The 27,639-nt window shown below is 51.6% G+C and overlaps 3 protein-coding genes across 8 annotated transcripts in view; 1 reads left to right on the top strand and 2 right to left on the bottom strand.

The window, feature by feature from the left end:
- Positions 1-5,839, bottom strand: part of DDB1 (damage specific DNA binding protein 1) — a 32,493-nt gene extending 26,654 nt beyond the window's left edge. Inside the window, exons 1-5 of the mRNA XM_073217675.1 lie at positions 5,636-5,839; positions 4,264-4,412; positions 3,129-3,245; positions 2,547-2,768; positions 529-643 (exon numbers count right to left, since the gene is read on the bottom strand). Coding sequence (XP_073073776.1) covers positions 529-643; positions 2,547-2,768; positions 3,129-3,245; positions 4,264-4,412; positions 5,636-5,696 — 664 coding nt within the window. The 5' untranslated portion in view covers positions 5,697-5,839. The remainder of the gene's footprint in view (positions 1-528; positions 644-2,546; positions 2,769-3,128; positions 3,246-4,263; positions 4,413-5,635) is intronic.
- A 37-nt stretch (positions 5,840-5,876) lies between these two features.
- Positions 5,877-17,852, top strand: TKFC (triokinase and FMN cyclase). Of its 3 annotated transcripts, none has more exons than XM_017652556.3 (19): positions 5,877-6,019; positions 7,361-7,476; positions 9,879-10,068; positions 10,971-11,081; positions 11,179-11,360; positions 12,658-12,736; positions 13,058-13,147; positions 13,781-13,815; positions 13,890-13,974; positions 14,069-14,158; positions 14,641-14,757; positions 15,075-15,194; positions 15,349-15,486; positions 16,253-16,359; positions 16,461-16,564; positions 16,698-16,731; positions 16,830-16,919; positions 17,295-17,448; positions 17,556-17,852. In XM_017652556.3, exons 1-19 carry the CDS (start codon positions 5,914-5,916, stop codon positions 17,567-17,569), a joined length of 1,962 nt encoding a protein of 653 aa, XP_017508045.3. In that variant the 5' UTR covers positions 5,877-5,913; the 3' UTR covers positions 17,570-17,852. The 3 variants fall into 3 exon arrangements, 2 of the variants coding, with proteins under 2 accessions (XP_017508045.3, XP_073073777.1); XM_073217676.1 differs by lacking the exon at positions 5,877-6,019 and adding an exon at positions 7,047-7,069; XR_012123188.1 differs by lacking the exon at positions 16,461-16,564.
- On the bottom strand, positions 14,094-27,523 carry CYB561A3 (cytochrome b561 family member A3). Of its 4 annotated transcripts, XM_017652558.3 has the most exons (8): positions 27,380-27,523; positions 25,204-25,310; positions 23,945-24,143; positions 22,601-22,809; positions 21,823-21,977; positions 20,950-21,106; positions 18,490-20,303; positions 14,094-14,227 (listed from the first exon to the last, which is right to left on the bottom strand). In XM_017652558.3, the coding sequence occupies exons 3-7, from the start codon at positions 24,126-24,128 to the stop codon at positions 20,280-20,282; spliced, it is 729 nt and encodes a 242-aa protein (XP_017508047.1). In that variant the 5' UTR covers positions 24,129-24,143; positions 25,204-25,310; positions 27,380-27,523; the 3' UTR covers positions 14,094-14,227; positions 18,490-20,279. The 4 variants fall into 4 exon arrangements, with proteins under 4 accessions (XP_017508047.1, XP_017508049.1, XP_036851594.1 ...); XM_017652560.3 differs by lacking the exons at positions 25,204-25,310; positions 27,380-27,523 and adding an exon at positions 24,587-24,728; XM_036995699.2 differs by lacking the exons at positions 25,204-25,310; positions 27,380-27,523 and adding an exon at positions 24,229-24,476.
- Positions 27,524-27,639: the final 116 nt, after the last annotated feature.

The raw sequence follows: 27,639 nt of genomic DNA, 5'->3' as shown, positions 1-27,639 counted from the left end.
TTTAAAAATTTCTCTACTAGGTAAGACGCACAGCATGGTGCTGAAGGAGAGTACAGGATAGGGAGCAGAGGCCTGGATTCCTGCTCAGGCCTTGTCAGTAGGTACGGGCATGGGAAAGTCCCTCGGGCCCTGTTTCCTCATCTATGAAATAAGGGAGTCAGATCAGATAAGCTCTACTGGTCCCTTTCAGTTTTTAAATGTTATACCCAACAATAAAATGAGACTACTTTCTATATGCCACTCTGCAAATCAATCTCAGTGTTTTACACTTTATGGTTAACCCCTTCATCCCAGATAAAGGAAAGCTATACTTCACGTGGGGGACTAAAAAACAGGCAATCCCACAGAAAGAAAAGGAAAAAGCAAAGGAAAGCATATTTGGAGACAGGAGACATAAAGGTGTGCTGAGTAGTGCACATGCTTTATCACATTTGAGCACTGAAACGAAGGGGCCGAGAAGGAGGAACAAGAATAGGGAAGTGGCCCAGACCTGGGGCAGAGGCACATTTGCTAAAACCCCCAACCAACCTGCGATCACCATGGAAGCTTCAGCTTCTACATTCTCCTGTTTCCAAGGGCCCTTATTGAATTCCTTCTCTCGCAGAGACACCTCGTAGGTCTTTACATGCCGCCCCTGAGGGTCCTGGGTGGGGAAAGATGGAATGGTTAGTCCTTAGGAAGGGTGAAATGGGACTGGAAAAGGGCCTGAAAGCAACAGGCCACAACACCCAGCCTCTACAACCAGATCACGTCAGCCTTCCTATCATCCATCACACGCAGAGCGTCAGCAGCTGAGCCAGTGATCAGGTAGACTGACACTGACCCTACCGTTGCTAAGAATTCAACCAAGAAAGGTTCAAGGATTAGAAAAATGAATTTGTCACACTGTACTAACCACCATAAGAGAGAAAATGTGTGTACAGAATATATCTATAGTTTATATTCCTTGGCCTCAAGGAACTTATAACTAAAAAAAAAAAAAAACACTGAGAAGCTAAACATATCTAAGAGATGAAAAAAGCTGATAGAATTCTTAAAAGCATTCTGAAGGGGTGATAGTAGCAAGAACAGAACAAATTGCTGCTCTGATGTTAGTTAAACCTCCAGCTCCGCCACAGTCAGTACCACCTTCCCTCCTTTTTCTGAATCATGACTCACATCAGTACTGCAGCTGTTAAAGGCACCTTTAAGAGACCACAAAAGCAGCAGTGGTGAGAAGGCTACATTTGGCTAGTGGAGGGTGGCCTCAACAAAGGCCAGACCAGAGTCTAACAAGTCATGGAAAAAAATTCAACAATATGTTTCAGGGCAAGGCCCACACCTTAATCACTGTTATAGCTCCTAACTACCTCTCACATGGTATTTATCAAATTGAATTTGTGACACAAAACAGATAAAAATTCTTTTTAGCTGAGGAAAAGATTTTTCCCATCAATGATTAGGGGTAAGGCTCAACTTCAGGAAAAGTTCAAACTGGGGTTTAGATTTAGACTTATGAGAAGCACCTACAGAAATAAAGATGTGTTCACAACTAGCAGTCCTGAAGCTACCAATAGACAGAGTCAGCCTTGAATAGCTAAGGTAAATGTTTTACTGGCCTCATATTTACAAAACTGAAGAAGGCAGAAAAAGGCTAAGTTTTATTTCAGTTCTAACAGTTAATATACATCAAACAAAATCTCCTAAACTAGTTTCAACCTTATTTAAAAACTGAACTTTATTCCAACCAGCCTCTGAGCTATATATAGCACTTATGGTGACACTAAGAAATATACAAAAACATACCAATATTTCCAAAACTTAAACACAGTGAGCAAAGAGTTCATGTGCCCACACACAGTACATAGGCCTGGGCCACGCTTCCTTCTGCCGTCTGTTCTACCACATGTGAGCAAATGACCTCATGCTCTATGGCCCTTTGTTAAAAGGCTGAGATTTCACCAACATATGGGCATGTTAGTCCATATCTATCTCTACCACCCACCCCCACTGAACAGACCTGTCACAGAGAACAGCTGCCCAAGATCAGCTCTGCTGAAGTTTTAGGCACAGACTAAAATAGAAGTCAAGGGCCAATAAGTCACCACAAAGTGAATGCTGGACAAATGCAAACCTCTTCTTAGAAGACATAAATAAGGCATCACTAAGACATTTTCTTATTTGCATTTGCATATAAAGGCAATTTTCAGATCATCTCTCTACAGCTAAGTTTAATAATAATAATTCCCTAGCATGCCACCAGAAAGAGTCTCAGAGACTAAGTATAAACTGGGTCACCCTATAAAATCTCCAAGATCCACAACCAGAGTGTAATCTCAGGATTAAAACCTGCTACAAGCCCCAGACAGATTCCTGCCTCCAAAGTACTACTGCACTCAAGACACAACCAAAATCTGACCCATATTAATTATATCCTTCAAAACATTTCAGGACAAATACATTCGGTTCTCTGTCTACCCAATTACCAAATCTACACCTCCCAATTAGCAAGAATCAACTCCCACTACTCCAAAACACACAGCTTCACTCCTTTCCTGCCCCAGTACCTGGTAGACAAAGCAGATGGTAGGTGCCTGGCACCCGTATAGGAACTTGACATCGATGACATGCAACTCCTCCAGACGGATGTTAAAGGCCTTAAGCTCTTTATTGTCCCGGTCTAGCGGAATAACCTTGAAAAGGCCATCATACAGTCGTAGGCCAATCATCCGGCACTCGGGGTCGATGATGCCAATAATGCCAGTCTCGGAAGGCCGGCCAATGCGGTCCTGAGAATCAAAATCCGAGTTAGAGAAGAACGTCAATGCCCCAAGGAACAGAGGACACTGGGCATCACCTTCCCAGGATGGTTTCAGGAGTGGTAGTAAAGTAGTGGCATCTACTGGACATGCCAGGGAGCCCAGATGTCAGTGCATGCCTTTTGGCAAAGCACTTGAGTATCAAGAATTAACATCCCTTGACCTCTGAGTAAATTATGAAGTCCTTTCTTCATAACAGCTAAAAGCCTTAGTGTTTTCTCCTTGTCTCTCTGATCATATAGAGAGCACCATCCCCAGCACTTCAGTTTTCTTCCTCAAATCATGACGGCCCTACTTGCAAGACTCATTAGACTGAAGCAGACACCTCACCTGGACATTACCATGGGCTCGCGTTATGATGTCAATACTCTCACCACTCTGCTTATATTCCAGGATGCAGGCATTGTACTTAGCTGTCAGGATAAACAGTAGGTCCTTGCTCTCCCCCTGGAAACGAATGTTACGCTATCAAAAGAGGTTCTTTTTAAAACGGCAATACCTGTCCAGCCTTTAAGCATCATTCCTTAAGCAGGCTAAGTTCTTTAACAACTTTCTTTTCTCCCTGAAGAGAAAAATCCATGGTGAGTATGTAATACACATCAGGTACATATACACCCTAAGGGTATGTGCAAAAGGCCAGAACTGAAGCTGGTAAACATCTAGCGGCACTTTAATGATTCCCCATCTCTCTGCTCCAAACACATTATAATCATATATTTCCATCTCAAGCTAATCTCAATCATTCCATTCAAATTCTGAAAGATGTCTGTAATGCCTCCTCTAAATCTCTTTAAGTATTTGAAAAAGGAAAAAATGTGAATAACAACATAAGCTAAAATGGATTGATAAAGTCTTACTGACTTATTAACAGACTCCAAAATATTATTTCACTCAAAGGGTTATAATTAAAATTTTGAACCAATGTTTTCTTATCAGATTCAGTTAAGATACAATGGAGTAATATGATAGCTATTTGGATGAGAGCGTTTCAATTATAATAATAGTAATAACAATGCGGTGATCATTGTTAACAGCGAATACTTGTTATGTAATAGGTTCGGCAGTATTAAATAATTTAGTCTTCACAATAACCCTGGGGGGTTGGAAACTGTTATTCCTATGCAGATGGAGAAATAAGGTTCTGGAGAAATAAGGTTAATTCTAACACACAAAGTTATAATTAATTATGCAATGAAGCTAGGACTGCCCTACTCTCTAAATTCACTATGGTGACCCACATTTCAAACTGCTTTAATTTCCCCTTCTAAAGATGTCAACTTGATCAATTTTTCTTGGTAACTCTCTCCTACATCTAGGTAGCTCATCCAATAATATAAATTGAAGTCTGCCATTCAAGAAAAGTTTCCTTCCTAATCCTTATTCCACCCATTCGAAGCAATGATGTAAAACCAAGTAAAACCATCTACAATTGTTCTTGTTGCTGAGCCCAGCCCAGAGCACTTACCTTGGGTCTGAAAAGCTCCATGACAGCAATCTTCCCATACATGCCCACCTCTTTGACGGGCCGAAGCCCCTCTGCAGTGACTACATAGATCTCTAATCTCGTATTTTTGGCAATCAACAGGTTCAAGTCTTCAGCTGAAGTAAAGTGTCCTGTAAGAACAGATCCTCTAACTTTTGAAGCCAGGACACTATCTAAATAATCCTACCACTTCTACCTAATTACCTCCATAATTATCCTTTACTTCACATATTTCTCCGGCTCCCTCCATTCACTCCCTTCTCACCAAATCCAGAACCCATACATTTAAGAGTGTCACTTCATATATTTAAGAAAGCTACTTCTCTAATTCGGACTAAGACAAACTGGACTGGGCTTAAGAGCAGGAACGTCCTTCAGCTGACAGTGACCGTGAAAACCCTTCAGATGGGTCTGTGCCCTCAAATTTTAAAGCTTTTCCTATTACAGTGGCAGGCTAACCTCTAACTAAGGGATGCGGGAGAAAGTATTCATCTTTATTCAGTCCTTATCTAAATTCTTACAAAATCCTTACCAAAGAGACCAAATCAAATTTAGAAAAGTCTGAGAGGTTCATATTAAAACACTGTTTTGTCCACACCTCTTACCCTCCCGGCAGTCTACCAATATCCCCGTGCACAACCTTTCACCCCTCCAACTCTCCCAACAACAGTGCTGTACTGGAATCATGGTTAGGATTTACGTAAACATTTAAGTTTGAGGTCTTTATACTCTAATGAGAACGTGGTTCAAGATGATTATTCCCGGGTTCAAGGGGATTATTCCCGGGTTCTAGGCAACTGTGTCCTTAACAATCCTTGCCTAGTCAACAAGGCAGACTGGGCGCTGGACTGGGCCTTCCAAATCACCTTCTGCAGCTTTCTCGAGTGAACAACAGCCCCAGGCAAGGACTCCTTTGCTTTGGGTGAGGGCGGACATTCCTCACATCCCTCCACCTCCTGCACCCCCCGGGCTCTCCTACGTGAAAATTCCAACCCCAAAGTCGCCATCACCACCGGCCCTTCCCCTGACCATACGAGGCTAATCTCCGGGCCCGAGCAACACCGCACGATCAACTCACACTTCGCTCTCTGTCCCACTGGGCCCGTCCCTGTCCTCGAGGCCAAGTGACCTCCCAGAACGAAAGGAGACCCTCAAGAGCAGCTTTTACTCCCCAAAAGGCGCGTGTTGAGATAGCTTCTTTGGAGTAGTGGGTCGGGGAAGGACCCTCGGGCGCCAGCGCCTTCCATTCCCCGCACCCGGTCCTACACCGCCACCCCAGGAGCGCGGGCCTCCCTAGGCCTCGGCTCCCCTCAGCTTCCTTCCTCGCCGGGGTCTCCGGCCCTGGCAGCCTCACCGGTCACGCAGCCGTTCACTGCGGTGGGCTTCTGTGCCGTTACCACGTAGTTGTACGACATGTCGAGGCCTGGGGCGGCCCGTCGGGATTCGAGCGCAACGATAGAGAGACGGACACAAACGAGGTGACAGGGGGCCCCCACCCGCGCAGCGAACTCCACCGCCGCTGCCTCCGCCCCAGATACACGTTGCAGGCTAGAGTGGCCGCGGCGCAGGGCATCACGGGACGGCCTCACCTGGCTTCTTGGAGGACTCACAGAGCCCAAGGCAACCAACCGGATGAGGCTCCGCCCCCGGAGGCCCCACCCACCTCGTTCTGCCGGAGCCCTGAGTACCCGGATGCGGGAGCGCCGTTGGGGTCCCTGGAACCGTGGCTATTACAGAGGTGGTAGTGCGGGAGTGAGCAGGTGGGGGGGGGATTTACCGAGGCCCCCTACGCCTTCGGAGCCGACCCGCCGACCTCAGCCCCAGTCAGCGCCCCTCACCCTTCCCTTCCCCAGACCCCCTTCTCTCCACCTTCCGTTGCTCTAGGAGCCCGCGGGCTGTTCCTCTTTTGGAATCGGAAGCGCTGCAGAGGCCTAGAGAGGGGAGGGAGGTGACAGCAATTTGTGCACCCCCCAGACTAGAACTGAGGTCGTACCTTCCTCCCCTTAGCCCTTCCAGTTTCTCCAAACTAGCTGGTACCCTCACCTGACCTTAGAATAATCCATCACCCACCTTACCTCGGGATACCAGGATGCTCATCTCTCAGGTTTAAACTGCGTTTTATTCTTAGACTTTGAAGGACCCACCAGGCCACTTGCCCAGCCTTATTAGTGCCCCCATTGCTGTACAAATTCTGACCTTAGACTCAAAACCGTATTTCTATGCTGAGAGCATTAATGACCAAGAAATAGCCCTGCAACTTACAGGCCACTCCACATCAGACGGGCTCCGCAAGGGGTAGGAGAAGAACCACGTGGCATCAGTAAAACCCCATTTTACAGATGAGGAAGCTGAGGCTCAAGGGAGTTGATTTACCCAAGATCCCTCAGTAACTCAGAGGCAGAGCTAGGTGCAGAGCCCGCTGTGGAATCCTTCCACTGCAGACATACAGTGAACCCAAGACCCTTGGATCCAAGACCCCATCTGAGCCAGGCTGAACTGAGGAGACTTAAAGCGTCATTGTGTTTACAAATGTGGTTTCCCACACCAGAGACTCTGTGCCTTACTTTCGAGGCACTGAATTCTCAGAAAGAAATTAGGCTTTTTAGAAAGGCTGGACATTGGTTTGAGTCCTGGCTCTTACTGGTTTGACGTGGACAAGTTGCTGGAGTCCATTTCCCAGAAGTGAAATATAGGGTCACAGACTCAGCCGTCTCTCGTGGTGTGGCGCCAACGCCAACAAGAGCAAGTGTGTGAAGATCTTTGTAAACCTACTGCACATGATACCTATGTAAGAGATGAAGTTCCTTTATGGGTAACTTTGCCCCTTCGTGATGAGGTGGACACTGCCGCTGGGCAAAAAGGCAGCTCTGTGCATAACACAGGTCAATCTGTCTTCTGTAAGCCAAGTGGAGGTCTGAAACTTGATTGCCTCATGCTCTTTTCCACACGCAGCTTGTACTAGAGTTTGGACTTAGATCAAAGTCTGAGGCAGCTCCCCAGTTACTAGGGCCCTGGAAGCATGATTGTGCAGTAGGCTGTGAGTGACGCCAGCCATGCATATTGTTACTCCCCCCTGCAGGTGCTCCTTCCAGCTTCTGTGTGCTCAGACCCAGGCAGCACCCACAGGATTGCCTGTCCTCCAGCAGCTCAGTGCAAAGGTGTGAACTCAGCTTGCTTCACAGTCTTTCCACCATGGTAAGTCCCATGCAGGCCAGAGCAGGGGAAGGACACCATGGTCTTGCAGCAGTGGGGGTGCCAGCTCTGGGCATGCTGGACTTCCTTACACCCTGACCTAGAGATGCTGCTGCCTCCTGAGGTTCAGAGAGGTTCAGAGAGAGGGTTACCCTCCCTCTCAGGGCCAGATCCCTGCTTCCCTCCATTTCCCAGCTGGTTCCAGCCAGGTCTGGGGCTGCAGCTGAGTTGCTCCAGGGCCTATCTACTCTGGGTCTGAGGCATACATTTAGATAAGAACATTTAGAGTTGCCTACTATGTAATAGACATTGTGCCAGTCACAGAAGGAGCTATGAAGAAGGACCTGGCACCTGTTACTGAGCCTGGGGCATGTGTGGGCTGGTCCCAGGGTGGGATCTACACTGCAAGAGTCTGAGCATGTTCCTGAGCACTGCTTTGGGCCCACTCTAAAGCTGATCTGAACCAGAGCAGTTCTTGGACAGACCTGAGTTCAGATTTCAGCCTGACACCAACCAGGTGTGTGACCTTTTACAGTGCCTACTCCTTTCCTTTCTTATCCTCTCCAGCCACTAGGAACCCAGGGATATCACTATTCCCCAAGCCCTTTGTGGCGCTAGTTTGGGAATGGTGGCAAATCCCAGGCAGGACAGACTGTCAGGGATGGCAAAGGGGCACATTCTTGGAGGGTGGTGGTGCTGGAGGCTGGGCTTGGCGTTGACAGTTCACAACTGCATTGTCTACTCCAGACCCTGGCAGGCTCTGAGAGCCACAAGTACATGCTTTTCCCAGGGAACCAGCTTTGGAGCCAAGCAGACCTGGGCACTTGCTGGCTGTGTGATCTTGGGCAAAGTCATTTAACTGTGCCTCAGTTTCCTCACCAGGCTAATCTTTCCTCTGTAGGGTTGTTGGGAGGATTAAAGGAGACATGCTCAGAAGTATTTAGAACTGGGCCTCTCAGTCACTGTGTGCGAAGGGAGCCAATCTCATTATTCTGCTTGCTTCCTTCGATCTGGGCTGCTTTTCTTGTCCCCAGGCAAGTGGCTTGGCCCCTGCCAGACCCAAGAAAGGCTGGAGTGTGCTCAAAGAAAAGGGGTGCCCACAGACTTAGGCAAGGAGCTGCGGCAATGTGCACCTTACCAGGACCTGATTCAGAATCAGGCTGCCCAGGGGCCACCAGGCGGCGCTGGGAGCATGGGCCTGATTGGGCCCCAGTCTCACTGTCTGGGGGACAAAGGCAGGAGCTGCACCTGGTCTGCAAACCTCTTTCAGCTAGCTCCAGCTTTTCTGAAAAAGGCTTTTACTCATTCCCTTTTATTCAACTCCTACTACATAATAGGCATACAGTCTAGTTTATTACATCTCCATTTTGCAGAGGAAGACTTGAAGCTCAAAACAGTAAGATATCTTCACTGAGTTCTCAAGCTAATGAGAGACAGACATGGGATTTGAGCCCAAGTGCTGTGACCACAGAACCCAAACCCTTAACTGCTCTACCCCCGACCCCACTGCTCACTTCTGCCTGAACCCCCTGTGGCAGCTCAGCTGTAGCTGCCCGTGACCATCCTACCTGAGGCTCCCCAGGGCCAGGTTCCGCCTCCTACTTGTGGGGCCCTGCCCACCTCTCCCTGATGGTCACTGGCTCACTCTATTTGCTTCCCAGTCTGGCTACCATACAGTTTCATACCTCCAGACCTTGCTGGTACTCTCCCTCTGCCTGTAAAGTTCTCCCTGAACTGTGCCCATGCCTTCACTCCCTTTTACCTCCTAACTCCTACTTATCCTTCACAAAGACTTCCAGAATGCCTTAAGGAGGCTGAGGTCCCTCCCATGTGCCCCTGTGGTGCAGGTGCATTTCTCTTGTCTAGCACTTCCCACCACATGTGGAAATTACCTCTTTGTGTTTCCATCAATGGCAGGATCGTGTTCTGTTATCTCTTTATACACAGTACCTAGTACTGGGCCTGGCAGGCCAGGAGGCTCAGGAAATGTTTGCCCTGCATCAAAGGCCCAGTCTGAACAGCACATGGGTGTGTGGCCTGTCTGGGCCCTTTCCCCTGGAACAGGACCCTGAGTCGGGGGCTTCTAGACAGAAGAAGACTGTTGGCCCCAATTTCATTCTCTTTTTTTTTCCACTCAGGACTACAGTTCCCCATTTTCTTTGTATTGCAGCCATTCTTTAGAATAAATTTAAGCTTCCTAAATTAGGCACTGAATAAAAAGTCACAAATTAAGAAGAGAACTCACAGAAACATCCATCTAATAAAGTGACACCCAATTCAAGGAACTCCCATGTCCCTGGAGTTCTCAGAAGAGGGAGGGATCTTACCCATGACAGTGTGGCTGAGCAGGAGGGGGTGTCCCTGCCAATCACACCCGGCACCTCCTCCCTGCACTTCTCCTGCAGACCTCCAAGAAACTGGTGAACTCAGTGGCAGGCTGTGCTGACGATGCCCTTGCTGGGCTGGTGGCCTGCAACCCCAACCTGCAGCTCCTACAGGGCCACCGGGTTGCCCTCCGTTCTGACCTGGACAGCCTCAAGGGCCAGGTGGCACTGCTCTCTGGTGGGGGCTCTGGCCATGAGCCTGCCCATGCTGGTGAGTACCCTGAGCCAGAGGTGGACAAGAGTGGAGGGGGGCTCCTGGGAGATCCTCAGTGCTGCTAGGAGGGTCAGGGTAGAGCCTGGCCCAGAGTCAGGAACTGGGTCCTGGTTCCTGCTTTCCTACTTCCTCGGGCCGTGACCTGGGGTCAGTTGTGGCCTCTCTCTGGGTCTCAGTCTCTACATATATAAAAGTACAAGGTTAGGACAGATGATCTCTCAGGCCTTCCAAGCCCTGAGAGTGGGTGGTGTTTTGGTGAGTCCTCCGGGCCTGCCAGGCCCAGCTGACCCATCCCCTCCTCCATGAAGCCTTCCTGATTTTTTCCAGCCTAGAGCAGTATCCCTCTTCTGAATTCCCAGTCTGCATTTTCACATACAACATGGACAGTCCTGGAATGTTTCCTGCTCAGTGCCAGGCATATGAGCTCTCCTTGAGAGCCCCAAGGGGCCAGGACCAGGTTTCGTGTACTGTGTACCTTTCCTGTCTCCATTTGGCAAGTCCACCTGCCCCTTCAGCAAACATGAATGAGCACCTGTGTGTGATTGGCTCTACTCTAGGCACTAGGGTTGCAGCACTGAACCAGACAGTGCCTGCCCTCATGGAGTTTTTCTTCTTTGAGCACACAGACAGCTGAAAGAGCATTCCAGAGCATGTAAGTGAGGTAGCGAAAACAGGGAGCAGGGTAAAAGAACAGCGAGTCACCAGAGATGGGTGGGGGTTAGTACTTCATTTGGGAGGCCGGGGAAGGCCTCTCCGCGGAGGAAAGAGCTGCAGAGAGCGACTCAGTGCTCCTCTAGCACCAAACTCATAGGAGGCTCGCCAGACAGGAAGCTCAGGGTCATGGGGAGTCCCAGGGACTGCAGGCACAGGTCCTCGCCCAGCATCCTTTCCATCTCCAGGCTTCATAGGGAAGGGGATGCTGACGGGCATCATTGCCGGAGCCGTGTTCACCTCCCCAGCAGTGGGCAGCATCCTGGCGGCCATCAGGGCAGTGGCCCAGGTGGGCACAGGTAAGCCTGGCATGCAGGAGGGGCTGTTGCAGGGGGAACAGGAGGGGCTGCTGTGGGGAAGGGGAGCACTGATCAACCCTCCTGGCTGCTCCTGCAGTAGGGACCCTCCTCATTGTGAAGAACTACACTGGGGATCGGCTCAACTTTGGCCTGGCCCGGGAGCAAGCCCAGGCTGAGGGCATCTCCGTGGAGATGGTGGTCATCGGGGATGACAGCGCTTTCGCGGTCCTGAAGAAGGCAGGCAGGCGGGGGCTCTGTGGCACAGTGCTCATACACAAGGTGAGATTCCCCACCTGGACACTGGCTGGCCAGCCTAGCTCAGCCTTCTTTCTCCAGGCAGCACCTGGTGCCTGGACTTTTCCAGCCAGCCCACCCTGCAAGAAGCGACTCCTGATCCAGGAAGGCCTTGCCATCCCCTCAACTACCTAAGCCCGGAATATAGGCATTCTCCTGAGGCTTCCCTCTCCCTTCCCCACACCCAGCCGGTGCCCCTGACCTGGCAGCTCTACTCCTGAGTGCTTCAACAATACACGTCCTGAGCCCTGCCTTTCCCATCTGAGCCCTGGTTCAGTGCTCATCTCCTTGTGCCCAGGGGATGCAGGGGCTACCCTGCCTGTGTCCTGCCTACTCCTCCAGTCTGTTCCCCACAACCCACAGGTGTCTTTGGAAAATGTGTATCAACAACTTGAGCAGGTTTTGACCTGCTGAAAGCCCCCTAGGGTCCCTAGAGTCACTCCCGGCTCCTGGGCCAGGCGCCTACCACACTGCCCCTCCTTCCTGACCTTCCAGGCTCATCTGTCATCTTTCCTATCCTCTCATTCTCCATTAACATCAGTTCCCAGTACCACCAGGTTTGTGCTCCTCTCTGGGGCTTTGCTCGTGCTGAATCTGTGGCTCTGAAAATCCTTTTCCTGTGCAACCCTACTTTGCCTGGCCAACCCCTCCTGTAGAGGCCCACCCTTGCCAGCCGTTCTTCTAGGGGTCTGCCTCCTCAGTGGTCCTGTAACATCCTATCGTGACCGCTGCCACTGCTCTTCCCACCTCACATTCAGTGTTCAGTTTGTGTGTGTCTGCTTCCTCATCCCCTCCCCAGACTGAGAGTTCCTGCAAGGTGGGGACTGAGACTTAGTCACCTTTTTGTCCTTTTCAGCACATACATTTTGCCATAGATGCTTGGCAAAATGTGGGCGGATTGGTGGGTGAGTGGGTGGATGTAAGAATGGGCATGTGGTAAAGTGAGCCACAGAGTAAATGCCATGGAGAAAGAACTCTGGACTAGGAATCAGGAAACTGATGACCAGCTGGCTGTGTGACATTGGACAAGTCACCTCTCCTCTCTGGCCCCATTTCTCTCTCTAATTATAAACTCCCTTCCAGATCCGACAGATTCTTGAAGATTCCTGGCGGTACATTGTGAATACAGGGGGTTGCTCTTCTGTCCTAAATATGATGGGCTAGGTTGATGTGGCAGTACTAAGAGATGTCTGCTTCCCAACCGGAAACTCAGCCCAGCCTCTCTTTTGCCCCCACGTGGTGACTCCTTCCCCCTTGGGGGCTTATCTCTGTATGGGTGCAGGTGGCAGGTGCCCTGGCTGAGGCCGGTGTGGGGCTGGAGGAGATCACAAATCGGGTGAGCATGATCGCCAAGGCCATGGGTGAGTGCCAGCCCAGGGACTGGAAAGCAGGGAGTGGGGGTGGAGGCCAACCATGGGACTAGGAGCAGGTTCCTGACAGCTGCGCAGGAGGGCAGTCCAGGGAATTCCCCAGGGATGAGGGAGGGTCTTTCGGGAGCTCCTGGGGGCTGGTAGCCTTGCGGCCCAGAGCTGGGTTTCTCTTTCCTCTCTGAGATGAGGAGTCTGGCCCCGGCAGTGAAAATGCTGCCCACGGGCAGGACTTCTGAGGAACTGCTGCAGGCCAGCTGGATGCCTGATGCGAAGAGCCAGGCCGGCATCCCGTTCAGCACGTATTTCTCACAGGAACTCTGGGGGTCAGCCTGTCCTCTTGCAGCATCCCTGGTTCCAGACCCACCTTTGAGCTCTCAGCTGATGAGGTAGAGCTGGGCCTTGGTAAGTTTGTGGCCACTTGTGACCCAGTCATGCCTGTTCCCTGAGTTTTGTCCACATCTGTGCTCTGGCAGCCATCTACCTGAGCCTCTCTGCTCCCCTGGAACTGTTACCCAGGTGGTCTTCATATTTTTAAGTGACCACTTGAGGTCCTTCTTGCCCAACCTGCCTGACCTCCACCTGTCTGCCACCCGCACCCAGGCCTCAGGCACCGTGGGCCCCATGCCCCTCCCACTTCCTGCCTTTGCTCACTTGTCCCTGCGTCTCCCTGCTCCTGTCAATGTTCAGCTCTCCTTCAAGGGTGCTTCAGAGGCCACCCCAGCTGCAAAACCTTCCCTCTTCTTTCCCTGTGCTTCCAAAGTAATGGGCAGAAACCTCATATGGCCTAGCTACTCATGAGCGCCTCTGGTTAAAGCTACGTAACTAGTTAAAAGCTAAGTTCTGGCTATCTCTACCACCAACCCATAGCTCCCGGAGAGCAGAGGTTGTGTATTTTCCATTATACTGTCCAATTCCCCTTCCACTCCCCATGTACACCGTGCCTAGCCTAGTCCAAGCACTGAGTAAATCCTTGACAAAAACGTGATGAGCAAATTCCAGGGTCTAGAGTGGGCCAGCAGTGACGTCTGTCCACAGGGATCCATGGGGAAGCTGGCGTGCGCCGGATAAAGGTTGGTGGACTCCCTGCCCAGGTTGGTCTCAGACCAAGGCCTCCCCAACACAGCTCACTCCTGGCTCCCTGCAGATGGCATCCGCCGATGAAATTGTGACGCTCATGCTTGATCACATGACGAACTCCTCCAACGTGTCCCATGTGCCTGTACAGTCTGGTGAGGGGCTGTCGCACCTTCTGTCTCCCAGCCTTTCTTCCCCCTCAGAGAAGGGGGGCCCAGAGTCTCACCTGGGTGTTGTATCTGCCCACAGGCTCATCAGTGGTGCTGATGGTCAACAACCTGGGTGGCCTGTCATTCCTGGAACTGGGCATCATAGCCAATGCTGCCATCTGCTCTCTGGGTGAGCCCCACACTGGAGGGGACCTCCCAAACCCTGGAGCATCTTCCCTCCAGCCCTTTGAAGCCGGACCTAAGAAAAGCAGCAGAGATAGGGTCCTGTAATGGCCCCGAGCATGCAGACAAGCCCCAGTTAGGTAGTCCCTCTACCACCTAATTGCTGTGTGCTTTGAGCCTGTTCCCTTTTTTATAAGAGGGCTACTAAGAGTACCTGCCTTAAAGAGTTGTTGTAAGGATTAAATGAGATTGAATGTGTAACACACTTGGCACCTGGTAGGAACTCAGCAAATGAGACGTGTAAGTACTCATCAGCCCCTACAGAAGCGACAGCTTCAGGGAATGGAGTGACTGGGGCATCACTGAGGAAATCTGCCTGACCTCAGACCCCAGCGGGCATAGTCCTTGCTTTTCTCTTTTTCTCTCTCTGGTGCTGCAGGGGGAAGTGTCCATCCTTCCCTCATGGGCTTCCATGCTCTGATATTGCAGAGGCCCGTGGAGTGAAGATTGCCCGTGCCCTAGTGGGCACCTTCATGTCAGCCCTGGAGATGCCTGGTGTCTCTCTCACCCTTCTGCAGGTGGATGATCCCCTCCTGACGCTGATCGGTGAGACTGGAAGCTGGGGTTACCCAAGCCAAAGCTCCTTGTAGCTGGAAGGAGCCTGGGAGGCTTGGAGAGACCCTATCAGAGCTGACCATGACCATCAGGACCCCATGAAGAGGCCCTTTCTGGCTTCTCCAGCCTTTACAAGCTCTCACTTGACTGTGGAGTTGATATTAGGATCTCCCCCAGGGACCTCCCTCCCTTTGCTTGTACACAGTACACACTAAATACTTGTTGAGGTGGAGGCAGCCAGGGCACCAGGTGGAGAGCCCAGGCCACTTGAACCCTGGCCAAGCTAAGAGTCATTCTGCTGTCCCTAGATGCTGAAACCACTGCATCAGCCTGGCCTAACGTGGCCAAGGTCTCCGTGACTGGGCGGCAGCGGAGCCGGGCAGCCCCCACTGAGCCCCTGGAGGCCCCTGACTCTACTGCTGCAGGAGGTAGCAAGCTCTGCTGTTTGGGAAGGTGGCCCAGGGCAATGGCCTGAGCCCTGAAGGGTGCAGGGTGTGCGGGGCCCTGGCACCCATACCTCCCACACTGGTCAAATGCAGTTGAGGACCAGGTGGGCTTCTTCCCCATGTCCTGTCTCTTCAGGCTTGGCCTCAAAGCGGATGGTGCTTGTGCTAGAACGGGTGTGTGCCACCCTGCTGGGCCTGGAGGAACACCTGAATGCCCTGGACCGCGCTGCGGGTGATGGGGACTGTGGCACTACCCACAGCCGTGCTGCCAGAGGTTAGGGCCAGGGGAGGGGCTGGCCTGGCACTTCAGTTCTGAGATTTCGGCATTTTTCATGAACCAGAACAATTTTGAAAGCATTTGGAGTGCTCATGTGAGGTGGCCAACTCATTTTGCCGAGAGAGGTCATTCACAGAACCTAGGGCCCCTTTCACCTGTTTCATACAGTCCCTTCTGCCACTACGAAGGTAGGAAGGTTATCACAGAATAAACTGGAATCTCATATGGTGAACATTAACTTTAGATTCAAGGAGAACTTATTCTAGTGTCTCCTTATTTTTCTCAGCTTACCTAGAGTGGTGAAAAGCTCTTAGTTATCCAGCACTATTCAGTCAAGAAGAATTTATCTAGAGCCTACCATGGACCAGGCCCTGCTCTTGATGCTATGGATACAACAGTGAGCAAAGCAGATAAACATCACTGCCCTCTGGCTTCTGTTCTGCAGGGGAGACAGCCAGTAAAGGCAGAGCAGCCACACGTAGTGCAAAGGGCTGAGGAGAAGTGAAGCAGGGATGTGAGGTATGGAACGTCAGGCTGAGGATGCTGAGGGCAGGCCTCACCTGCTAGGTGACTGCTGAGGCCTCCTTTCCCACCTTTTTTCCAGACTGCACACAAGGTGTAGGAAGGGAGCCTAGGGAATCTCTCCACATTGGTTCCCTAAGCCTCTCCCAGGGCCTGGCAGTGAGACCTGGGTACTTGGTTGGGGTCCAGGTGGATGGGGGAGTGGGTCTGTGAGCTCTGCGCCCTCTCTCCCTCCCTGCAGCAATCCAGGAGTGGCTGAAGGAGGGCCCACCCCCGGCCAGCCCTGCCCAGCTACTCTCCAAGTTGTCCCTCTTACTACTGGAGAAAATGGGAGGCTCATCTGGAGCGGTGAGTACTGGCAGCCCCCTGGACCAGAGGGCTGACGGAGGGAAATGTGTTGGCTGAGGCCCAGGCCAGCACCACGTGTTAAGAATTCTGGCCCTCTTCAGCTCTACGGCCTGTTCCTGACTGCAGCAGCCCAGCCACTCAAGGCTAAGGCCGATCTCCCAGCCTGGTGTGCTGCCATGAATGCAGGCCTGGAGGCTATGCAGAAGTGAGCCAGAGCCCTATGCCCTAGACCAAAGACAGGCTGTGGGTGGTGGTTGATGTCATCTGTCTCAGCCAGGCCCTCTCCCACCCCCGAAATTGGGTCCCTACAGTGATCTCGTTCATTCTTTCCTTGCCAGGTATGGAAAGGCTGCTCCAGGAGACAGGACTATGGTATGTATTGGCCCATCCCCCTTTTGGGTGTAGAAGCCCTGATGGCCACCAGTAGTAGCAGGGCCTGTCCTCAGCCCTCTCTCCCTCACCTTATCTAGCTGGATTCTCTGTGGGCAGCAGCACAGGAGCTCCAAGCCTGGAAGAACCCAGGGGCTGATCTATTCCAAATCTTGACCAAAGCAGTCAAGGTGAGTAGAGTTGGGCTCAGCCACCCAAGGAGACAGGCTTGCAGTCACCTGGCTCCCATCTCCATGTGACCTTCAGCAAGTCAACATCCTTCCTGTACCTGTTTCCTCCTCTAAAAATGGAGGTGAGTACCTGTCTCAGAGAGTTCCTGTGAGACTAAAGAGGTATGTAGAGCCTGCACGGTACCTGGGACATAGCAGGCCCTTGGTAAATAGTGGACCCCTCACCCTGCTGGGGGCAGGTGGCAGGTCACCTCTCCACCCTGGTGACAGTACAGAGGGTGCTGGCAGAGCTGGACAGGAGGGTCCAGGGTCCATGGCAGGAAGGAGGTCCAGTGCCTCATCCTTTAACCTGCTCCCACACCATCCCCCCCTCAGAGTGCAGAAGCTGCAGCTGAGGCCACCAAGAACATGGAAGCCGGAGCTGGAAGAGCCAGTTATATCAGCTCTGCGCAGCTGGATCAGCCAGACCCCGGGGCAGTGGCGGCTGCAGCCATTCTCCATGCCATCATGGAGGTCCTGCAGAGCCAGGGTACGTGAATGCTCCCTGGACCTCAGTGCCTCTCACTGCTGTGCAAGGCAGCCACATCACTTCCTTCTTCCTTCCACCTGTCACCCTCCCTTGCCCTTTGTCCCCAGGGCCTGTCTTCTGAGTTCAGCAACTCCTCTACCAGCCTTCAGAATTGCTCCACTGTAGAAACTGCAGGCACTGGGTGGGTCACATGCCACTTCAGGACTGCCCTTCTACCTTCAGAGACCACCCTGCTCCACCCCAGCCAACTGAAGCTTCAACAATAAGGCATTTCCCCAGGGCAGCAGCACAGCCTTTAAATGGCAATGCTAATTTGGTTTTAAGACTCCCGGTGAAAGGCTTTCTGCACCTGAACCTGAGTCCATGTGGAAAAGCAAGCTAATAAACCACATTGAAACAACAGAGCTACTGCTTCCTGAGGGACCTCTTTCCAAGCATGTGAACAAGGGGGCCCTCTAATGTCAGCCCTGATTGAAATGATCATGACACATCTCCTACCACCTGAGACCTAGGCAGGGTCTACACAGCTGGGACCCCCATTGCTGTCCTTCCACTCCACACTCCACACCTGATGTGTGTGCTCCTATCATTGGTAACAGAATTCACTGATTCTTTGGGAATCAAATGGGCAAATGAGACACCAGAAGGAAAAGAAATCACAATCCTAAGGCTCACACAGCAGCCCACCTGAGCCAGCCCCCAGTTCTCTGTAGAGCAATCACTGATAGCACGTGGGTAGGCAGGCGAGGACATGGAGTCTGGCATATGGTAGAGACAGCACAGTGCACACTGGGTCCATGCTTGGTGCTGAGGAGTGGCTGAAAGCACTAGTCTGGATTCAGATGTGACTTTGAATTCTGGTTCTGCTTCAAACCAGCTATATGAACTCAGTCACTTGCACCGTAAATTCTGAATGGTACCCATCTCCTGGGGATGTGGAAAGGATTCAAATGAATTCATGGAGTTAACACCCCTCCCAACTCCAGCACAGTCTGGCTGCTCACTGAGGGAGTTCCTATTATCATTAGTATCTGCACTCACCTGCTTCCAGGATGTCTGCTCCACCACCACGGGCATCTACAGCTGGTCACACTGGGAAGGGGACCCGCCATCACTCACTTTGCCTAAATGTGGCTGCAGCCTCCCTCAATCTGTCCAGGGCTCCTGCTCTGCCAGGGGCCCATGGCAAGGCACAGTTATCAGTGTGCACTGACCACACACCGAGCGCCGGGAAGGACACTTGTGTCAGACACCAGGCCTGTGGATCCCAACTCGCACCTCCTGGCTGGGTGACCTCAGGCACCAATGATCAAGTCACCCTTTTTGAGTCTTGTGTTCCAGACTATAAAATAGGAAATGGTTACCAAGTGCTCAAAAGCCATTCACTATTGAGGACAGCCACACATGTAGAGTTACACGATTCCAGGACAATCATGGATATTCAGTGCCTTCTGGTTTGGCCCTCCCCAGGTCTGAGGGTCAGGACTGTCCAAGGTTTTGACAAGCTGCCCAGAGCTCATTTAACCACAATGTCATTTCAGCAGAGAAGGCTTTGATTCTTAAGAATATGATTAATGAAAGTCAAGCTTCATAAACAAGTGAAATGCCTACTCATATGGAAAGAAGGGGAGCTGGTCATGGGACAAAGGCACCTAGTAGTCATCCCAATGACTGAAGGCTCTGTCCCCTCCAGAAGTTCAGTCACAGCCCTCCTACCAACATAGAGCCACATGGGGTTGGGGTGGACAGTCAGCCTCCTCGCCACCTATTGGAGTTAGTGACATGCTGCTTCTCTTTAAGCCATGTGGCCTCGGCCCTGGCAGGGCTCGTCTGGAGAGGGCAGGAAAGGCTGCAGCAGCGCACTTAGGGGAGGAACAGGACTCCTCCCTCTCCACCCCAGCTTCTCCACTGGAGAGGAACAGCAGCTCACCATCTGGCCTAACACATGAGACTGGGTCTGACTAGGCAAGCAGCCGTTGTGGGGGCAGATAAGGCACTCTGACACTCTGCAAGGGACACCTCTGAAGATGGCCATGGCTCCCAGAGCTTGGCTGGCACAGTGCACGACTTAGGCATGTGAGCTGGGGAGTGAAACTTAGCTGGCTAGGGCCCTGCCAAGAGCCAGGCTGAACCTGCCAGGGGACAGGCAGGGAAGCCCTGATCCAGAGAGAAGGAAAGGAAGTCTGAGGCACCCCTGCTACTCATCCGTCGGGAAAGCTGGGGCCACACTGTCTGTTCTTGAGAAAGCAGGTTACCAGGGTTTGCTAGGCTGCTTGGCAGTGTAAGTCAGGGAAAGGCTGGGGCCCAGGCCCGAGCTGTGGCAGCCTCTAGAAGAGGTGGAGCCAAGTGGCCACCGTGCACGCACAGAACGCAGTGACATGAGACAACAGGAAAGAGCAGGCCGCAGCTCGGCTTCTCTGCAGAAGCTGCCCTGCCACCACCCTCCCTACTCATTCCATCACCTCACGATGGGCCCACCCAGCCTCACGTCCAGGAGGAGATGACAGGGCAGGTGAAGCCTGCCCCATGGCAGGTGGTGGCCTAAATGAAATGCACGCCTTCAATGGGAAAGCTGAGGGACAGTCACCTCCTGCACATTTCACACTGCAGACTGCACTCAAGTTCTGGCTTACCTGGGCTGTGGGGATTTTGTACCACAACCCTAGGGGCCTAAAGGGGAAACCAGCATGACTTCAGAGAGCAGGAGAGAGGTCTTAGCCGAGAGACCAAAGCAAGTTTGCTGCTGAAACAGACGGAGCCCCAGGCAGAGCAGAGCTTCTGAGAGGAGTCCAGACCATACCACTGATGGCTCCCAGCACCCACTTCCTGCTTCATTCTCCATCATGCAACAGGGGCTGGAAAGACAGGCAGATGCACAGCAGTTAATGGCATACCATCAAAATTCAAAACGGCCCCTGACCTGCAGAGTCACACCAGGTCTGAGCTGTTCAGAAAGACCTCCAACGTCTGGCGTAGTCCCCAGGTAAGCTGCCAGGTCTTTCAGGGAAGCGCCAAAGTCCCTCAGCCTGATACACACCCCATCTCACCACATCCCTCAGGCACCTGAGTGGCCAAGAACAGGCAAAACCTGTTCCAAGCACTCCACCTGTGACCAAGCCCCACTAGATAAGCTCCCATCCCACTAGACAAGCCCCAAAGCTGGAAAAGTAGAAATTACAACATCCTCTCATCATGCTCAAGCCCTTCCTTGGGAAGATAAGGCCTCACTTCTGCTGAAACCACAGGAATTTGGGAAGGGCAGTAACCCCCTGCCCTCTCCCAGTGGACAGGCCCCCAGGAGCCCCTGAGCCTGAGCAGGCTGGGATGTGCTGGTTTGGTACAAGGGGTTCCCTTCATCCCACCTACCCCCACCTTCAAACTATCTGGTTTCCCACCATGTTACTGGGTTACCGGCAAGGCCCAAGCGTTTCCTGAGGGGCCCTTCTCTAGATTTGGCCCTACCCCTGCCTGGACCTGGAATGGGAGACCAGGCCCCCATACCTGTCTTTCCGTCAGGATCTCTGGTTCTGGGCATTTCCAAGATGAAGCCAGAAGGATATATAGCACCAGCAGCCCAAAGACCACCACCAGCATCCCAGTGCTGTTAGCAAAGACAGCCTCACTGGGCAGACTGGAGTACAGGTTGGTGGCATTTTGCCTGAAAAGAACAAAACAAGGGCCCTCAAGAGACTTTTCCACACATTTTTGCCCAACAGGAGATTCAGTGCCACTAACAAAGGGTGAGAGAAGCTTCCCAGGACCACCTGTGATCTGGAATATTAACATACTTTCTCAGCCCCCCGCCACCACAACAAATATTCATAGAATGCTTTTTACCTATGAGAGAACAAAAGCTCAGAGAGGTGGAATGAATGGGCCCAGTTACACAACTTGTAAATGGCACAGCCAAGATCTAAACCCAGGTCTGATCTCAACTCTTACTCGCTTTCAGTACACCCCACTGCCTGGAAAGAATGGGGGATGGTAGTGGTTAGGCATGCAGGCTCTAAACCTACCTCAAATCCCAGCTGTGTGCCTTTAGGTAAATTACTTAACCTCTCTGTGCCTCGATTTCCTCATTTATAAGTGACAATGACAACAGTATTTATGTTGTAGGGTGGTTAGAAGATTAGATTTAAGGTGCTTAGAATAGCTTCTGACACACAGTAGGTGCTAAGTCAGTTTGATGCTGGATATTTGCTGACCAATTTACCAATATCAACCTAAAGAAAGACCAATTCCATTACCTTCCAGATGAGGAACAAGTCCAACCCTCAAGGCTCCCCCCGATGGGTCCTATGATCATTGGATACAACTTTTAAAAACCTTACTCCTTCCCCTCCACCTTTGAGTCTGGGTCCACACCCCACTCACAGACTGAAGAAGAGCTTCTCATTAATGCCGGAAATGACAGACGCAATGGCCAGAGATAAGATGGAGGCTCCAAAGAAGACGTGGATGGGTTTAAGGAGGCTGCGCAGCCTCAGGGACGCCCAGGGCAGCAGGAAGACGGCAAAGCCCAGGAACCACTGTGGACACGGAGGAAGTACGTGACCGTAACGTGTGTGGCCAAAGGTGCACCAAGTCATCCCACCCCAGCAGTGCGCCTTCGCCCTTCTGTCCCACCCCAAACTTCCCGCCAGGCGCTGCCCCAGCACTACACCTAACTTCCTCGCTGTGGTCTGTCTGCCTGACACAAACAAGAACGTTACAGGAAATGCTCAGCTACCACACAGTCCCCCGCAAACCCAGCCATCCTCGCTTGCCAGCTCCCTTCCAGTCCTGGCTCATAACACTCCTCCCTCGTATAGGGCTCACATCAGAATTCGGAAACCACTTCTAGAGCTGCCTCTGGTTCCCTGAAAGGTGGGAATGGGGAAGCTGGTAAAGCTGGTGTAGAGCCGGCATGGTTCATGCTGCGACAAAGTTAGCTCGGAGCACTCCAGGACCACAGCCGGCCACATGATGGGGAGTGCTGGAGCCGCCAATCTCCCGGAGCCCTTTAAGCTGCTGGGTCTACGAGGATGTGCCCTGAAAGGCCTTCTCCAGGCAGTAAGAAGAGGGAGTAGATGCTGCTGCAAGCAAAGCCCCAACCAGAGCCCACGGCTGCCACCCAGTAGTGGGAACCCAAAGGAAGGCAGAGAGAACCCACCTGGCAGGCAAAGAGGAAGACGGTGGTGATGCCCAGCCAGCTGTGCAGGGAATAGAGGTTGGCAGTGTTTTTATGGTTGTGAAACCTGAAGACGGCCACCAGCCCCAGGATGGTCAGGATGAAGGCTGTCAGGTGCAGGAATGCGTGGGCAAACTTCCAGGGCAGCTTGGGTCCCACCCATGACCAAGGCAGGCGGTACACCAGTGAAGCTGCAGGAGAGAGCAGTCCCCAGGCTCAGCCTCCTCCCCTCGTGCTCAGCCACGCGTTATAACAATCGCCCTGATAGGATCCCACACAGCCTCCCCAGAGAGGGGAGAAGGAAGGGCTAGAACATCAGTGTCAACTCCTCTGTATCTTCTGTCCTCACCCCATTTCTGGGACAGCAGTCAGCCATGAATGGGGGAGAAGAGACGTGGTAAAGAGGAAAGAGCAGCTTCTTGGACCTCCCATTCTGTCATTACAATAACAAATGCATTTTAAAAACTGTTGTATGTAGTTCTGCAGGTTAAGAAACAGTGTCGCATTCATTATTTCATCAAAATGAATTCTCACAACTGACATGAGTTGCAAGAACCCAGGCTGTGAGTTAGATGACTTAGGTCCAAATCCTGGCTCTGCCTCTTAGCTATTTGACATCTTCTTTCTAAATCTCAGTTTCCTCATCTGTAACCTGGGGTAACAATAGTGTCCACCTCACAAGCTTCCTGTAAGAACAAAATGGGATAATGTATCTGAAGTACATAGGGTAAGCTGCTATTATCAATGTCATCATTCCCATTTTACAAGTGAGACATGAGGCTCACCTGGGCCCCAAGGCGCAGCTCTGGATGGGCCAGGCAAAGATGGGTCTGGCTGGAGAAAGCAGATCTCTCATATAAGGACCTGACTATGCCATGGTAGGCTTTAATCTCCTGCTCCTGAGAACATGGTTGGCAAACTATAGCTCACAGGCCAAATCCAGCCCGCTATCTAATTTTGTCAGTCAAGTTTTAGTGGAGTGAACCATGCGTGTATTTTTATGATGTCTGTGGCCACTCTCACAATACAATAGCAGAGCTGAGTAGCTGCAACGCAGGTAATACGGCTTGGAAAGCCTACCACATTTACTATCTGGCCCTTTACAGAAAACATTTGCCTACTTCTGCCCTAGAGTATCTGTGAAACTGCCCTTCTCAGATGCCCCAATTCTCACTTCTTCCTCCAAATGATACTTGGGCCCAGAGACAGCCCCCCCCTAAAACCAACCCCATAGTCCCATACCCAACAGTGACAAAGGCCAGCTCTGGGGAGGGAGCACTCCGCCCGCCCAGGCCAGCACGTCTCCCAGGCTGACCCCTTACTCACCAGCACTGTAGAGCACCACCATGCCAGCAACCATGAGCACTGGGTGACAGTTGAACATAAAAATGGTGTCATCCCAAGCAAAGCCTCCATGCCAGTAGCACATCCAGTAGATGGTGAAGAGGATGCACATCGAGCCCAGGAGCCATAGTGCACAGAAAGGCAGACAGAACCATCCCATAGCCATTCTGATCAGGCACTCCTGGATGAAGTGGAAATTACACATCCCTGATGGCTCTGCTGGCACGGGTGTGCCCTGCACACTGGCTAAAGGAGGTAACACAGACCTTGGCCCAAAGGGTGAGTACTTTTTGCTTCAGCTCCCCTGCCGTCAGCCTGGCACCACCCTGTGAAGCCTTGATGGGCTGGGTGGGCCTGCACTCTGGTTATGAGAAGTGACTGAGGCCCCACCCCAGCACCTGGCAATGCACAGGGCAGTTAGCTCAGGCCTGGAGCCCGCCCTGGAGAGGGGCCTCCTCTGCTGTGGCTGCATGCCAAGAGCCCTGGAATTAGTCTCCCCTCGCAGGACCAGAAGAGGGTGCCCGCCAGAGAAAAGAAAGGACAGGAGTCAAAACCCAGGCTAGAGCACACAAATGCCTAGGTCAGCTCTCATTTCTAACATAAGGAGGCAAAATCACAACCTACAAGGAGAAAGCACACTATTAGGCCAGCCAGGAGGAAGTCCTGTGGGCTCCCACTTCTACAGAGTTCTTCTCCAGACGGTGAACTCTGTGGGCTAATCCTCTCATCAGGTAGATGAGAGCACGTCCTCACTCCAGAATCCCACACTCCACAATCCCACACTCCACACCCTGAATGAGGCAATAGCCCTCACTTGTCCCCAGCCCTGAGACTTCTGTTTTTTTTTTCCCCTGGGGAAAGTTAAAAGGAGAAAAGAGGAAACAAGAATTCATGGTCTAGAAAGCAAGAGTTTGAGATTTACATTTATCTGATACGCAACTCTGGTTTCAGGCATGAAGAATGCCTAGGCCCCTGAGCAGCTGCTCTTAAAAGCCAAGCAAGTGGGCTTGAGGGTTGATGCACAAATGCACAAAGCCACAGGACTGCCTCCACTTTCAGCCCATGTATAGGCAGCATGGACCCAACTCTCAAGGCAGTCACTTGTCCCATGGATTCAACACTAAGAAGGTGACACTGTGGCTTCCTGCAGTTGTGGTCCCTTGATCCGAACCAGCTAACAGAAGACAAGGCTCCTAAAATAGCCACGAAGTCCCAAGGAGATAAAACCCTTGACTGCTCACCTTTAGACCTGGTGGCAAGCTAATAGAGTGATGGTCTGGGCTCCAATTCTTATGAACTGAGGCACCTGAACAAATCACTTAACATTTGTAGGACTCAGTCTTCTCATCTGAAAGAAAGGCATGAAAATAAGAGTATCATTTACTGAAAAACAGATATGAGCAGACACCACACTAGAACGTCACACACGTTTTAGTGTGATTCCTTTTACTCCTCTCAACAACCCTGTGAGGAATTATCATCCACATTTTATAGGTAAAGAAACTAAGATTCAGAGATTAAGTATGTAGCATTAGGAACCCAGTAAATGGGCAGGGAGTTTCAAACCTTGTCTGTGTGGCTTCAAAGACCATGCTTATTCCTTGACCACAGGTGGTCGGAAGATCAAGTGAGAAAATGTTTATAAGGACACTGAGAGTAAATTATTATACTTTTCTTGGTATTTTCCCAGTATTTCATTGTAACTTCTAACAAAAACCTGAAGCTCATGGCCCCCATGCTTGCCCAGGCCCCTCAGGGGCCCCGATTCCATGCCATCCCAGCTCTCTCCAGGCCAGCTGTGCACCTAACCAGAAACAGATGCTGAGCTCTCACAAGGTGATCCAAGTTGTCAGTAATCCCTGAAAGGAAGCGCTGAGGGCTGGGGAAAAAAAATAAGCTTCCACGAAGCTGGAAGGAGAAAAATCATGCTACAGCTTCTGGAAGCCTTGTGACACAACCACTGAGCTCTGAGATTTGCTACCCAGATTCAGAGCTGTCCCCATTGTTCCCGTAAGAGCAGAGGAAGTTCAGGTCACCAGATGTTCAGTCACACTCAGTGAAGTGTTCAGTCAGCATAAAGGAGCTCTGGGTCAGCAGGCTTGTTTGCAGTCCAAACACTGAGAATTTTCTTTCATTTGTTCTCACAGAGCAGGTTGTACTATGATTTCAGGATGTGCTCCCCATGGTTTGGTTTCATTCTGCTCTCACTTTACTGAGCTCCGTTCTAAGGCAGAAGTCAGCAAACTCTTGTGAAGGGCCACAGTGTCACCTTCTTAGTGTTGAATCAATGGGACAAGTGACTGCCTTGAGAGCTGGGTCTATGCTGCCTACATTATTTTAGGCTTTACAGGCCATACAGTCTCTGTCACAACTATATCACCTACTCTGCTAACACAGTGCAAGAACAGTCATAGACACTATCTTCGCAAATAAACATGGCTGTCTTCCCAAAAAACTTTATTTATGGACATTGACATTTCAGTTTCATATCATTTTCGTGTCACAAAATATTATCCTTTTCAATTTTCTCAAACATTTAAAAATGTAAAAAACCATTCATGTGGGCCAGATTGGCCTGCAGATCGGTTTACTAACCCTGATCTAAGGAGCCTACTCTCCAACCTCTCTTCTCAATCCCTCAGCAGGAAGGAGCCTCCCAGGCTACACCAAAACACATCAGGCCCCCGGGTAGGAAACGGGTAGTTTCCATTCAGCCCTTGGACTTAGGAAAAGGCTGTATTCCAAAGTCTTATGATACTTTTATAATTTAGAACTCCCAATGGATGAAGGAACAGAACATCAGTTTGCTTTTCCCGCTTCCCACATGAACGGTGGGGGCTTTAGGAATTCTGAGAACCAGATGTAGAGTTCCAGTGCTTAACTCTTATCTTACAGATCAAAAACACTGGGGCCCAAAGAAGTGACTTGGCAAAGGTGAGTGGCAAGAGCTGGTACAGGAATCCAGGTTCACTCGTCCTCGGCTCCAACTCCTCCCTTCCAGACGTAGCATCTGTCAATTAGGGAGTGAGGGACCCTAAATTCCAGTCCGGAGGTAAATAAGAAGGCTCTCCCTTAGCACCGCCCTTCCGGACTGTGCCCTGGTCTAGCTCGGGTGTGCAGAGAACCCGGGACCCGGATCCGAACCTTGACTCGTCTGCTGGAACTAACGGCCCTTGATCCCAGCTAACCCTGGGTGAAAATTAAGGCTTGGGGCTCTGCCCGCTGACTGTCACTTCTGGAGATCTTTCGTGCCGCAACCACCACCACTCGTGGACGGAAGGGCACGGGGAACGGAGTCCATGTCCTAAAAGGCAAAGCTGAGACCGAGCGAAGGGTCGCGACAGCATTAGGCGAGGCAGCAACAGAGCCAGTACTCGAACCCGGGTTCCTGAACTCCCAGCCCGGGCTCTTCCTCACCCCCAAACCACAGTGGGACTCAGGGGTCTCCCAGACCCGTCTCTTGCACCCCGCGCCGCAGCTCCCGAGGCTCCTGAGGGTCAGGGCCATGGACGCCCCGGGAACACCTCACCCCGCCCCAGCGAACTCGCCGCCTAGGGCTGACGGGCGTGGTCGCCTCGCCCTCAGTGCTCGCGGCACGTCCGGTCACGCGTGCTGCCGCCTGGGAAATGAAGTCCGGAACCGCGAGGCTTCCAGCTCTCGGCACGCCAAGGTGCTGA

This window comes from Manis javanica, chromosome 11 (genome assembly GCF_040802235.1).
Source record: "Manis javanica isolate MJ-LG chromosome 11, MJ_LKY, whole genome shotgun sequence".
In the NCBI taxonomy this organism is placed as follows: domain Eukaryota; kingdom Metazoa; phylum Chordata; class Mammalia; order Pholidota; family Manidae; genus Manis; species Manis javanica.
The sequence above is the reverse complement of the archived record's forward strand: the minus strand, read 5'-3'. Positions and strand labels throughout refer to the sequence as shown.